We start from the raw sequence: 14,065 nt of genomic DNA, 5'->3' as shown, positions 1-14,065 counted from the left end.
CAGCTTTTCTTCATTTGTTTCTTGTTAAAAGAAAAAAGATTTAATAGTGTTTTGTATTTGTTGTATAGAAGGTGACAAAAAAAAAAAATATTTGATTAAGTTTTATATGTGTGTGTATATATATATAATTCAAAATGTAGGGAAAACCAGGAAAAAATTACAGAATAATGAAAAGAGAAGAAAATTATTAAAATAAAATAAAATGAAATAACATAATTTAAATTTTTTTTTGTTAAGAATCTAGAGGAAAAATATCTCTATCAGCTCACATGATTATATCCTTTAAAAGGAATGCTTTCTAATATTGTATCAATATAGCCAAAACAAAATATATCAATACAATAGTACGAGGAGCACTCCAAATTTTTTTTTTTTGAAACAAATATATATATATTTTCATGCTAAACAATAGGTATTACAGATTCGACGATCAATTCCTCAAAATCGATATTGTTCAAATTTGAACATCTGAACTCAGTCAAGGAAAATAATTTCTTGGTAAATGTGTTTAATCATAAAAAATGCTTTTAATTAGGATAGTGTAAAGAAAAAATGTATTGTTGCACTTTATTGCTACTGTGAGTTAACAATGCCAAAAGTTGAGAAAAATATTGATTATTACGACCTGTTTACAAGCCTTTAATTAGCATTAAAAAAAAGGTCTTAAAATTTTATGTAAATTTGACTGAAAAATTTTCTAAATATGTCCAGTGTAAAGCTTATAAATACTTTGTTGGTCATTTTTTTTTCTGTTTACAAGAAATGAAAGATTTATGAAAAAAACAGCAGCTCCTCATTTGGAAATATTTACCAAAAAAATTCTTTTCAAAATAAAATATATTTTCCAAGTTATAATTTTTCCAAATAGGACACTGATTTATTAAGAAATAAATAAAATGTATGCTGATATCCTGTTTATTTTAAACTTGAGACATCTTTCAAGTGCAATACTTAAAGAGTAGAAGAGATTATTGCTAAGACAACAATCTCTTCTAGTCTTAGCAATAATACAAATATTTAGTTTCCAAACAAATTAGAAATAAGTTTTCTCTGGATAATAAAAATACTAATTTCCAAAGCTAGCATAATAAATTTGAGATAAAATTTTTTCTATTGAAAAAGAAATCTAGTATGCTTAGCAATTTTAAATTATAATTTCACCTTATGTTATTAATAAATTATTATCAGGGATGAAACTCTAAAGGGAAATTGTTTCAGAGATCTGGCTGAGTAGCCATTTGTAATCTCTTGCTTAGTTTTTGAAAACAAAAATTGCTGAGACTTTTTTTTTACAAGAGTTCTTTGATTTTAATCAAAATAGTGTTTAGTAAAAATAAATTACTGATTTAATAAATTTACAAATCATTGAAATGCGAGATTATTTTTAGTTTTTGTTGATTTTCTTTATTGTGTATATATACTATGTTATATTTCAATTAGTAATATTATATAACTATTTTGCTTGTAAATTACTATACTTAAGGAAAAATATAATAAAATTTAATAATTTTTTTTCAATTCTTTTGAAGTTATCAGAATGCAAATAAATAACCAAGTGAAATTTTAATACAATTTTGTTATACTTCTGTAAAATGTAATATAAAATTTCTCATAAAAGTCATGATTGCAATGGAAATTCTACCAATTTCTAATTAAAAAATATATTCAAATACATTTTTATTTTAGTATTGCAAATATCTGAATCTACTTTTAAGTGATAAAAAAAGCTGTTTTAAGATTTCCCTTTCTTTTAATGAAGTTATTCTATATTTCTCCTACCTGCCATTTAAATTTAAGGCATACACTCTTTTAAGAAAATAATAACCAGTGAAATTTATTTATTTTAGCCTCTTTTTATTTCAATAATTTATGTATTTCTATGAATCAACTTTTAATGGAGTGATTTAGTTTAAAGTGTTTTGTTATAATTTGATATTTTAATTATAAAATTTAATAGATTGTAAAATAATATTTGTCAGTGTTTTATAAAAAAAAAAAAAAAAATACATACCTTGACAGCTCAAAATAAATGATTCTTTAGACTTGTAACTGAATAGTTAGCACGAATGAAACACGCTTAGGGGGTGGTGTATTGAGGAAAATAAATTTTCTGAGAATACAAGTATAAATTAAATTTTTGGAAAAAAAGCTTTTCCCAAAATCTAATATGAAAGTTGAACTTTTTTTTATTTTGAGGAAAGGTCTCATAAAACCTCTATCTTATATTCTATAATTTTAAATGAGCTACATATACTTTAAAAATCCCTTCTAAAAAAAATCACAGTCAAGGGTCTGGAACTGAGTGAGAAATAACAGAAAATTCGATAAAATATTTTTAAAGAATTGGAATTTTGAAAATCTTTAAATTACTTGTACAATTTTGATGATTATTTTTCATTGAAAATATATAGTAGAGAACTGTGCAATCTTCACTACTCTTTTTCAGTATCAAACAGTTGGTGGTAAAATTAGATTATGCATTTCAAAAATTTTCCCATCCTTAGTATTGAAAAGTTTTGCATTTGTAATGCAAAACTTGACAATGGGTAGAAATTGAAGTGTTTTGAAAAACCCATGCAAAAAATTAAAATCTTATAAAATTGATAATCTTATACAAAATAACTTTTTTAAATCACTAACTCTTTAAAACTAATTGTATTAACCATAAGTTTTCGTGCTCATTTCACTTAAGTCCTTTTAATCATACTGCTAGCAATAGTACTCGTTTATGTTTTATTTAAGCAACTGCAATTAAATACAACACATGGAGGAATAAATAATGCATTTTATTTCAGAATACAACATAATTTTAATAATTTTTAAAAGAGCCAACTGAAGAGAATACGTTTAACAATGTAAATGAAATTGAATAAAAAAGTCTTTTTAGCAGGAACAAATAACAACTTTCAACATGAATTCTCAAATCCTAGTGACAAAAAAAGGAAATGGAATACTGCTTTGTGAATTTAAACTCAATTCTTAACCATCTCTGGATTTCATGTACTTGATGAGGTCAATAACTCTGTTACTGTATCCATATTCATTGTCATACCTACAAAAATAAGACCGATAAGTAATGCAGTATAAAACAGATGTCAAAATAAACTATTATTTATTTCTTCAAAGACATAATGAAAAACAGTGCCTTAAAGATCTAAATTTTTCTTCTATTTATTTTACATTAATTATTAAATACAGAGTAGGTGTAGAAATTAGCAGATTGACTTAGGGTTGCACAACCAGTGGCTATCCAGTTATCTATGTAAGGTGCACGGTACCACCTGAACATAAAAAATTTTTTATGAAGGAAAAAAAAATCTGTAATTTTGAACTTCTTATTTTCTGACATGCTTAATTTGCACCAATTCCACCAGTGTCAATGTGGTTTTGAAAACCCAGATTTTTAGTAAGATATTAGGACTTTTCAGTTTCGAATCTAGCGTTTAAATAACTATGTAATTCTGAGTTTCATTTGCGACAATCTTATCGCAAATTCAAACGATTTTCTGTTCTTTCTTCAGCAGATATTGCTACAGGTTTCCATGTGAGAAGTCTAGATATTTTTAATAAAATTTTATTACGTCAAATGCATTTGAATAAATTAAAATTTTGATTCATTTTATTCATACTAATTTTATAGTATTTCCAAAAGGTTTTCTGTAGCTTCTTTGGCAATTAGGAACCTGAAGTCTAAAATTTTTAGATGCTCCAACTCTGCTGCAGATAAGCTAAAGCTATTCTATAACTCCAGCTTAGACAATTTTACTATGTATGTATTTATACACACTAAAATTTTTTCATTGGAAATTTTAAGAGAACATAAAAGAAATAAAATCATCATTAGCTCACACAGAAAATCTAAATTCACAGCTCAGTTACATGCTAAATCTCAAGAAAAGAACTGAATCTGATAATCCATGGCACTAACTAGAGAGCTGGTTAGTGCAGTGCCATGTATTTCCACAGGCATTTTAAGTCCTTAAATATTAAAATATTTACAACAAGAGAAGGCATACATATATTTTTAAGAGAGTACTATTTGCATTGTTTCCAATTTACAAAAAAAAAAAAAAAAAATTATGGAAATTTTTTAATTTTAAACATTTTAAAAGCTTAAGTAAACCACTAAATGTTGATTATTTTGCACAATAATGGTTCCATTTTAATTTAAAATCATTTTAATGCTATAAATTTTAATTACAGTAGGAAATTTGCATTCATATTACTCAATATATTTAATTTGATAAGCATTAAAGTATTTTTTATTGTCTTTTTCAAAAAAGAATATTTTTATAGAACCTTTAGCTTGAATTCTAAGATTTTAAAGTATTTAATTTTATACAAATATATATTACTAAGTTGACTGATCAAAATGATTTAATATTTATAATACTACTGCTTATATAAGATTAAACTTAGATTAGTTGAAATAATTTCTGCATGCATTGATTAACTCTTGCAACTAGTTTTAACATTTTCGTCAGCACCTCATTAGTAGTACAGGACTGCCATCTTAAATATTGATTTGCAACCCCATTATATTTACATTTTACAAAAATTTGCAAGAACATATTGAAGGCTGTTAGTGTGCAACTTAATGATCAAAAGAAATAAAAACCAACATTTATGCAATAAAAGATACATACCAAGACACAAGTTTTACGAAGTTGTTGTTCAATGAAATGCCAGCCTTGGCATCAAAAATGCTGCTGTGAGTATCTCCAATGAAATCTGATGAAACAACCTGCAAGAAAGAAAGTTAGATTTAAAAACATAAAATCTAATTTTAGATTATCTCGAAGAAAAAAAAATTTAAAAAAACGAAAGCTGTCTATTAACCAGATATATCATTTTATGACGTATATTTATGCAATAATATAGATATATTTAAACATTATAAAACAAATTTTATTCGAGAATTACTGCATTTTGAAGAAAGATTTAAAAAGTTATAAGACATTAAAATCGTGGACCTGAAAATTAAGAATGGATGTTTTAGATCATATGATACAATATTACTTATATTACATCCAATATTTAAACTTCACTAGTTATAGTTTCTGCTTTGTCAAAGAAAAAAAAAACTATTTTAAGAATAAAAATTTAGTAATATTTTAACTGTTTAAAAGATTTTATAATAATTCCAATATTCTATGAAAGTACCTCATCTTCAGTGTATCCTAGGATGCCTTTCCAGTTGTCACTTTCAGATGCAGCCTTAATAGCAGCTTTGATTTGGTCATATGTTGCTTCTTTTGATAGCCTGCAAGTAAGATCAACAACAGACACATCGGGTGTTGGAACACGGAAGGCCATTCCAGTCAGCTTGCTGAAAATTAAATAAGTCCAAAACATTTAATTATTTCAGTATGAAAGTAAATATACATGGAGTATTCCCAAGTTGAAAACTATGTGGAATTAAGAAAAATATCTAAATCATTAAAAAATATATAATCTGGTCAGAAAGCATAAAATAGATAGTAAAAAGTTCACTCCTTTGTTCTTGGTACCAGTTTGAATGAGAATTAAAGGTGGTCAGTGTACAATGATGACCACATTGTCACCATCATGACTGTGGTCACTAAGTTGTGAAGCCTAAACCTCCATGACCCTCAATAAGCCGTCATGAGAATGACGAAACCCATTCTAGTAATTTTATAATTAGTTATAACATTTTAGCAGTCAGATAATTTAAAAAAAACTTCAGACTTAATTCTGAGAATAATTTATTAATTCTTTATATAAGAAATTTCAAACTACAGCCAAAACTATCTTAAAAATAAATATTATTAGGCAACTTAATTCTAAAATATACCTAAATTATTTGAATGCTAAAACTTTCGTAATTTTCAAGTGAAAAAGAATTTGATGAAAACCTAAAATTGTAACTATTTTGAAACAAAATTTTTACACTAAATTTTAAGCATTAAAATTAAATGTCTCTAGTACAAAGAATTTTATTATGAAAGAAGATTAATTTACCCATTTAATTCTGGAATAACTTTTCCTACAGCTTTGGCAGCACCAGTTGAAGCTGGGATAATGTTTTGAGCTGCTCCTCTGCCATCACGCCACAGCTAGAAAACAAAAGCCAAGTGTAAGATCAAAATTGCATTTAATACTAGTACATTTTATGTAAATATAACTTTAAATTACCTTGGCACTTGGCCCATCTACAGTTTTTTGAGTAGCTGTAATGGCATGGACAGTGGTCTAAAAAAAAAAAAAATAATTAATAATCAATTGACAATTGCAAATGTTAATATTAGTAGATATGCAAATATATACATACAAATTAATAAGATAAACTTTTTCAAACATTTAAGATTAAACATTTGAGTAGACGTAATTTTCTACAAAAGAAAGCTAGAAAATTGAATTAAAAAACTTTATTGATAATTATCTATATTGACAATTATCTATAAAATAATTTTACACAAGGAAAAAACAGTTTAATTTTTATTTATCAAAGTTCCCCCCCCCAGATATCTAATTTAAAACGCATTTTTGAATTCAAATTTTTAAAACAATTCTTGAACATTATGACTAATTTCTTGAAACCCTAATAAGAAATATAATTAAAAAGAAACAGTCCAGATTATCTATTCCTCAAAAAAAAAAAAATCATGCAATGGATGGGATGGTACAAAATTTTTTTTTTTTTTTGGGGGGGGGGGGGGGAAGAGAAATTCCAATTTCGCCCAATGAAATCTCTAAATTGACTGAATCATATATAGAAGCAATCGTTCTTATTCTTCATTATTTAATAAATGTGATTTAAAATGTTCTTGATCATCATAAACATATGCTTCTATGTAATTAAAAACAGGGGTCTGTCTAGACATATTGTGAAAGGTCCTGTTTTTGTAAAATTGCCAAAACTATTCATAATTTGTAAATATAAAATAAGCGTTAAGTCACATCTTTTCAACCAGGGTCCTGCTTTTGTGAATTTGTGCAAATAGGGTCCTGTTACTGCAAAAAACCTTTTCAAGTAGTTTTTAAATTGTAAATAAATACAAGATTCTGCTCAACAATTGCTGCTACTAAATTAGAAATGCAACATACAAATATTTGGTATTTAGCCTATACTGCTCAACACAGAATATTCATTTCGAACGAAGAATTTAAACAAAAATCACTCACATTTTTAATCATTTCAATTGACATATTTTAAATAACACAACTTAGTAATGCATCACTTTTAATGTGTTATGCATTGAGTAAACTTAAACAATTCTTAAATTTATAATATTTTATTTAAAAAATTGCCAGAAATTTTTATTTACATAATATTCTAATAATTAATTTTATGAATAAATATAAATTGATCAATTATTTATTTACAAGAAAAAATATTTAATATTAATAAAAATGAGGACACGATGTTTGTAAAAGTAGAAATATTTTCTTAGAATACTACATTTGGAATTTAAACTTAGGGAAACTTAGTTTGTCTCGAACAGTCTTTCTTTCACCTCCCCCCCCAGGAAGGGTTTACTCTATTAACAAAGCAATAATGAAGATAAACAAATTTGCGAAGGGTCCGATTCAAAGATAAATTATTTTGTGAAGGGTCCGTTAACAGACCCAAATTTCATGTAAACAGATCCCTGAAAACACATAATTTTTTTCAAACCTGGTTAGTATTATATAACTAACATAGGTGAGTGCTTCACAAACTGTAATTCCTTTGGAATTTTCTTATTCATAAAAGAAATATACGAGGGTTTTTTGAAGATAAGCCAGCTGATATCTTCTCTCAATTTCTGATGAAACTGACTGGTTTGTATTCGTAAATAGGAGCTCTATGACAAATGATTGAAAAATTTTATCTTTACAATGGGGAGGAGGGTATTTGATTTATTGAGGAAGATATAAGAATTGTGGAATTTACACCTGAAATGATACTTTTGCATATTTTTATCATTACTATTAAAAAAGGGTTAATATTGACAAATTTAATTGTGCTCAAAATAAGAGAATGAAATTTCAAAAATTTGCTGTATGGAGTTTAGATTTAAATAAAAGGTTATGCAGACCCATGAGTATTTCACCAAACAAGTAAAATGATGAGTGCTTTCATATGTTAAGGACCAACGGTATTTGGAAATGGATTATGGTTGAATAGAACAATGGGAAAACTTTGAGCAGTGAAAATTCAATTTGTGGCAAAAATAGACATAAAAAAAAAAATCTCATCTTGGAAAAAGGGGAAAATTAAGCAAGTTTTAAAAACACAGAGTGAAAAAAGCACCTTTAAGGGCTGTCAAAAAACTAAAAAAAGTCTAATGATTAGGAAGAATAAAAAATATTAAGAAAAAAGCATTTGAAGTTATATGGGAAAAAGATGAAACAAGAACGGGAGCAATCCATTGAAGAAAAAAAAATCAAATAAAAAGCATTTACATTTGCATTTTTTGAAATAAAGGTTTCTTTTGAAGTTAAAATATGTCATAAACTTTCAAAATTTCATTACAATAATTATTTTGATTGAAAAGCTAAAAAAAATCTGTCATGAATTTAAAATTTTTGATACTGTATAATTTTTAGTTATCTTTCTTCCAGTTCATAATATCTAGGTTAGACTATTTGAGCAGCTCCATATTACATTTTGAATAAAACTTTCAAAATTACATAATTACCATTAAACCCTCCACAATTCCAAAGTTATCGTTGACTACTTTGGCCAAAGGTGCAAGGCAGTTAGTTGTGCAGGATGCATTGCTGACAATGTTCATGGCGCTGTCATAGGATTCATGGTTCACACCCATTACAAACATAGGAGCATCAGCAGATGGTGCAGAAATGATTACTTTCTTTGCTCCACCCTCAATGTGGGTCTAAAAATATAGTTCGGTTTTTAATAACAATCCATCCGAAAAAATTGTAATAAGAAAATGTAATAAAATCTTTTAAACTTACATTTGCTTTTTCAAGAGTTGTAAAAACTCCAGTTGATTCTACGACATAGTCAGCACCAACTTTACCCCATGGAATACTGCTGGGCTTCATTCTAATTAAAAATAGTATTGTTACAATTTAAAACCAAAGAGCATAGAAATAATTCAAGGTGTTTAAGAAAAAAAAATTTAAATTATATCAGATTATCTGCGAATGAAGCTTTAAGTTTAATTCTTAACTATGCAATTATAACTTATATATATTAGTGACTGCCTAGTTGATGATATTAAGAATTTTTCATTATGGTACAAAAAGATGAGTTTTACAGTGAATTATGTTTCTTAAACAAAATATTTTGTCTGTGCGTACTGTGAACTTGGTAAGCAGAGCCAGGCAAAGTAGTATTTGAATTTTGGAATACTATTTTTGTAAGACAGTGATAATTCAAGAAAATTCATTTTATAAATTGAATTCAAGAAACTACAATTTCGACAGAAATAGTTTTATAAATTGTGATGTGTAATTAGGGCATCAATACTTGATATAAAGATTTCCACAAATCTACTCTTAGCTCATGAAATATATGTGCATAGTATTTGCAATTCATACGCTTCAAAATTCAAATTTTTGACAAACATAATATGCCTTATTTTAAATTTCAACAAAAAAAATAAATAAATATAAAAAAAATTTAGTAATCACAAGTAATAAAATTGCATTTCCAGTCTTAAGAATGCTTTACAATTTTAGTAATTATATTTTATAGAAATAGTGACAAGTGACATGGGTAAAAAGTGCTCAAGAAAAATCTTATCTTTCAGCAGTTACTAATCATGTCTTATTTCAATACGCAATAGTGTTAAGCAACAAAATAACAAATCTTTAAAACCAAATATCAATAAGAAAGATTTAAAAATAAAGTTAAGATATTGTAAGTATTTCAGATACAGCATAAAATTTAGACATATTTTCATAACATAAAATTAATAATTTTAATAAATAAAAATCTTATATAAAAAATAAATTTGGGATAGATTTTCTATTAATTTACAAGCAACTTACTCTTGGAAGACATGGATCTTGTGTCCATCAACAACCAACATTCCACCTTCCTCATGGACATCTCCCTTGTAACGACCATGAGTAGAATCATATTTAAACATATAGACCTACAAAAAATGGTACCATACATTATTATGGTTGAACAGATTTTAAAGACTAAACAAAATATAACCATTTCTCGTTTTACAACAGAACTATTTTATAAATAGAAGTTTAAAATCTTCACAAAATAATTAAGAAACAAAACAACGTTTAAATTAGAGACACCAAGGTGATTCATAGGCTAAATTACTAATACTTTAACTGAAAAATTTATGTTTAATTATATCTTTTAGAAAAACAAAGCTTACTAACCATGTATTTAACATCAATGAAAGGATCATTCACAGCAACAACATTCACTCCTTTAGAAAGAGCGGCACGGAGTACCAAACGTCCGATTCTGCCAAATCTAGAATAAAGATTGGAGTTCAGCTTTAGGTAAAAAATCAAATGTTATTAAAATCATATAATAATTAACAGTACTAAATCAATTGATAGTCTGGGAAAGAAAGCTCTTTAGGAAATTTTGCACACTAAGAAGCAGAAGTAAATCTTTTATGATCAATACTTAAATCTTAAATGTGTTAATTTTTGAGGCGATAAGTTCAGAAATCAAACAAAATATTTGCTTCAACTCTATTGACAAACTTTTTCTACAGCTGAGATATGAAAAACACATGGTTCAAATAGTTTAGTCAAGATAGGTGCTCCAAAGTTACTATTTTTTTTATTTAACTGTCTCTAGAACTAAATGTAAATCAAAAGAATCTAAGACAAATTTATTCATAGGCATTTTCATGCATAAAAAAAAAAAGATTTTTCAAAATATAGTTAAGAATCTTTAAAGTTTTTTTAGTTAATGCAGTTTGAAAAATTCCAATATATAAACAAAATTAGCTTCTGGGAAAAACTAAAAGATTATGGAAAGGATTAGTTCCATCGATTTCTTTATTTTAAAACATACAGCTTAAATTAAGATAAAATATTTTATACTTTGTGGCAATTATAATTTTTTTTTTTCATACAGAGCAATTAGTTCCAGAGATACAGAGAAATCAGTAGAGGAATTATTGCAGCATTTTAGCGTTAAAAAAAAAGCAGCCTTTCCTTAAAAACACCTTTTTTTCAATATCCCATTTTGAAAAAAATTTCCTGTTTAAACAATGATTACACACTGATAAAATTATGTCTTTATAGATTTAATTCTGATTACAATTAGTAATATTTACTTAGGTCGGATGATTCTCAACACATTAAATTTTTATAAGTATTTCACTTTTGAGGGGGAGAATATTGATTTTTTAATGATTTTAAATTTTGAAATATTTTAAATACTCGTTTTTCCAAAAAAAAAATGTGCCTTTAAATGTTCATTTTCTCATAATTTTTAGATCAAATTATAGAAAAAAAGCTTTAAAGTTGCTTATTAATTAATCATTTATTTCAGTTTATACTTCCTTTGAAAAAATTTATGCACAGAGATTGTCTTTATTTTTATAAGCTACAATTTTTTCCTGTTTTTATGAGAGAAAATTAATTTTTCGAAATATATACATAAATATATATAAGAAGGTAATTTAAAAATTGTTGAGGATCAAATTCAGTTACAACATAATATTACACCTTTTAATACATTTTTACGTTGGAAACCGTGTGCCATTTCGTAACTTAAAGTACCTTTCACTGAGAGGCAGTGCCCTGCCAGTTTTTATTCTTTGGGAGATCTCTTACTGCTTATGAACTAAATAAGGTACCATATTTTGCATACTATGACATCTCTATTTTGAGGGTGAGAAATCCCGAACAGTCAAGAAAAATAAAATACATTTCTTTAGTTAAATAAAAGACATTTTTAGGTAAATTAAATTACAATTAACACTAACTCTTCAAATTATAAAATTACAATATAAGGAGAACGCTAATCTGATCAAAACTTATTCAGGTTAAGTATTTTTCAAACTTCAAGTGCCTTAAAAAAAAACAATGGGGAAAGGCAAAATTTAAAAAAAAGTTCAATGCTTTTTTCTGCCTACTCTTCTCACTAAAAAGTTTACAATTTCACATAGGTATTTTTTTTTTAAATAGAAAGAAATCTGAAAAATTATTCCTTAACACATATTTTAGACAAGTTAATTAAAAAATATTAGAATAGTATCCACAATCTATCAACCTTAAAAATTATGATAATACAAGTCTTTAGTGCAAAAAATATGCACTAGACAGATTTATAATAGAATATTAATTATCAAATTAAGATTTGATTTAGCCTTTAGCTTAAGAATGTTAATTTTAAAACATTTATAGAGAAATGCTTTTAAAAATACTCATACCCATTGATTCCAACTTTGGCCATATTTTCTTTTGATCTGAAATTGAAAGAAAGAAAAAACAGAGATTAATAACAAAGTACCATAAAACATATCAGTTGTACATATTTTAATTAAGCTTTTAAATAAGCTTAGTATAATTCAAATAAAGATTCTGTTTATAAATGTTTAGAAACAAAAAAAAAAAATTTCCTACGAAATAAAAAGTTAAAGTTTACTTTATAAAATTGAGTAGAAGTTTGATGAAAAGAATATGAGCACTGGGTCTACCATAACACATAAATTCACCATTTCTTATAATGAATATATTAATAGATGCATCCACAGCTGAACTCAAGAGCAACCAATGTTATTAGTTGCTGTTCTGGCTAAAATCTTCAACTCATTATGCAGAAAAAAACTTTAAAAAAAAAAAAAAACTTTGCCATGTGTGTGCATTTTGAACTTTAAAACTTTGGATCAAATCATGCAGCAAAAGAAAAATAGAAATTAAAAACTTCTAACAAACTATATCAAAATTTAAACTTTTTTAGTAATTGTTAAGTCTGCAAAATCCCAAAAATTTTATAATTAAAATAATGTACATTTTGTAACATAAATAATAGTTCAATATAGGACATTAAATATTAGTTTGATCAAAATTAGTTATTAAATGTAAGCATTAATTATTTATGCAACTATTACGTAAGTAAAATAACTTAAAACTTAATGTCCTATACTGACCTTCACTACTTGTCACCTTCTAAAAAACAATGTCACTATTTCAGTTAGTGTTAATAACTAAATGCTGCACAAAAAGGAAAAACAGCTTTATTTTCTTATCAATATAATTAATTTAATCAAAATTTAACGCATGAATTACTCTTCAGTTAATAAGGTATTTTTTTAATGTTAAAAAATTCAATTTTCACATTAGCGAAACATTAATAGTTTTAGAGCATCAATAACAGCTGATAACTGAAATGAAATTAATAGGACGCTTTTAAAGACAGCAAAATTATTAAATGTATTAGGATTTAAGAAGGAAACCTTCATTTGTGGGGTGTGACCGAAACCGGCATTGCACGTCAGCATCATACAGAAGGGCAGCCGGTCGCAAAATTCAGCAATTAAAAATCTGTAAACTATTTTAAACTTAAAAATAACAATTTGAAAAACATTTTGGGATAACATCAATATTAATTTACTCTAAATACAACTCAATTAATATATTATTAGCAATGAGTAATAACAATTGTCATGACAACACAAGACAAGGGAAAGATAAATATAATAATGCTGCATTTCATAATTTAATTTTATTTCAGTAAGATATTAAAAAACAGATGAATAAAAGAAGTTATAAACTAAAATAGCCCCAGTTTAATACCAATGTATTAAAAAAAAAATTTTTTTACTAACTTTGGGCCTGACATTCTTGCAAAATCAGAAAACACAATTTTAGAGGAAGGAAGTATGTAACATTTTAGAATTTTGCATCAATACAAATTGCGTTTATTAGCACGTGCAAATTAATAGCTCAAGTTAATTAATTTTAAGTAAAAAAGTAGACATTATTAAAAATTATACACAATAATTTAAAAAAATAATATGTGAGAAAAAATTTTACTAGTTAATTATTTAAAAACTTTTAATTACAAACAAGATTTATTAAAATGTTTAAATGCTTACTAGTATTATGAGAACCACGTAATTCCTTGACAGCTGAGTAGCACAACGTCACCTTGTGA

At 26.0% G+C, this 14,065-nt stretch overlaps 1 protein-coding gene across 3 annotated transcripts; it reads right to left on the bottom strand.

Moving 5' to 3' along the window:
* Positions 1-2,767: 2,767 nt before the first annotated feature.
* LOC107437858 (glyceraldehyde-3-phosphate dehydrogenase 1) lies at positions 2,768-14,055 on the bottom strand. Of its 3 annotated transcripts, none has more exons than XM_043048589.3 (11): positions 13,737-14,055; positions 12,339-12,374; positions 10,321-10,417; positions 9,967-10,073; positions 8,926-9,016; positions 8,646-8,843; positions 6,157-6,213; positions 5,983-6,077; positions 5,164-5,329; positions 4,647-4,744; positions 2,768-3,052 (listed from the first exon to the last, which is right to left on the bottom strand). In XM_043048589.3, exons 1-11 carry the CDS (start codon positions 13,748-13,750, stop codon positions 2,980-2,982), a joined length of 1,032 nt encoding a protein of 343 aa, XP_042904523.1. In that variant the 5' UTR covers positions 13,751-14,055; the 3' UTR covers positions 2,768-2,979. The 3 variants fall into 3 exon arrangements, with proteins under 3 accessions (XP_042904523.1, XP_071036160.1, XP_071036161.1); XM_071180059.2 differs by having other exon boundaries at positions 14,007-14,055; XM_071180060.2 differs by lacking the exon at positions 13,737-14,055 and adding an exon at positions 13,059-13,594.
* Positions 14,056-14,065: the final 10 nt, after the last annotated feature.

This window comes from Parasteatoda tepidariorum, chromosome 1, assembly GCF_982258835.1.
Source record: "Parasteatoda tepidariorum strain Cologne lab strain chromosome 1, Ptep-v5.0, whole genome shotgun sequence".
Taxonomy (NCBI): domain Eukaryota; kingdom Metazoa; phylum Arthropoda; class Arachnida; order Araneae; family Theridiidae; genus Parasteatoda; species Parasteatoda tepidariorum.
Note: the sequence above shows the minus strand (reverse complement) of the source record. Positions and strands in the feature narration are given on the sequence as shown.

Coding starts and splice junctions, on each gene's coding strand:
- LOC107437858 (XM_043048589.3), bottom strand. Junction 8,844..8,925: donor CAACTCTTGAAAAAGCAAAT/GTAAGTTTAAAA, acceptor CTATATTTTTAG/ACCCACATTGAGGGTGGAGC. Junction 6,214..8,645: donor GAATTGTGGAGGGTTTAATG/GTAATTATGTAA, acceptor TTTTTTTTTTAG/ACCACTGTCCATGCCATTAC.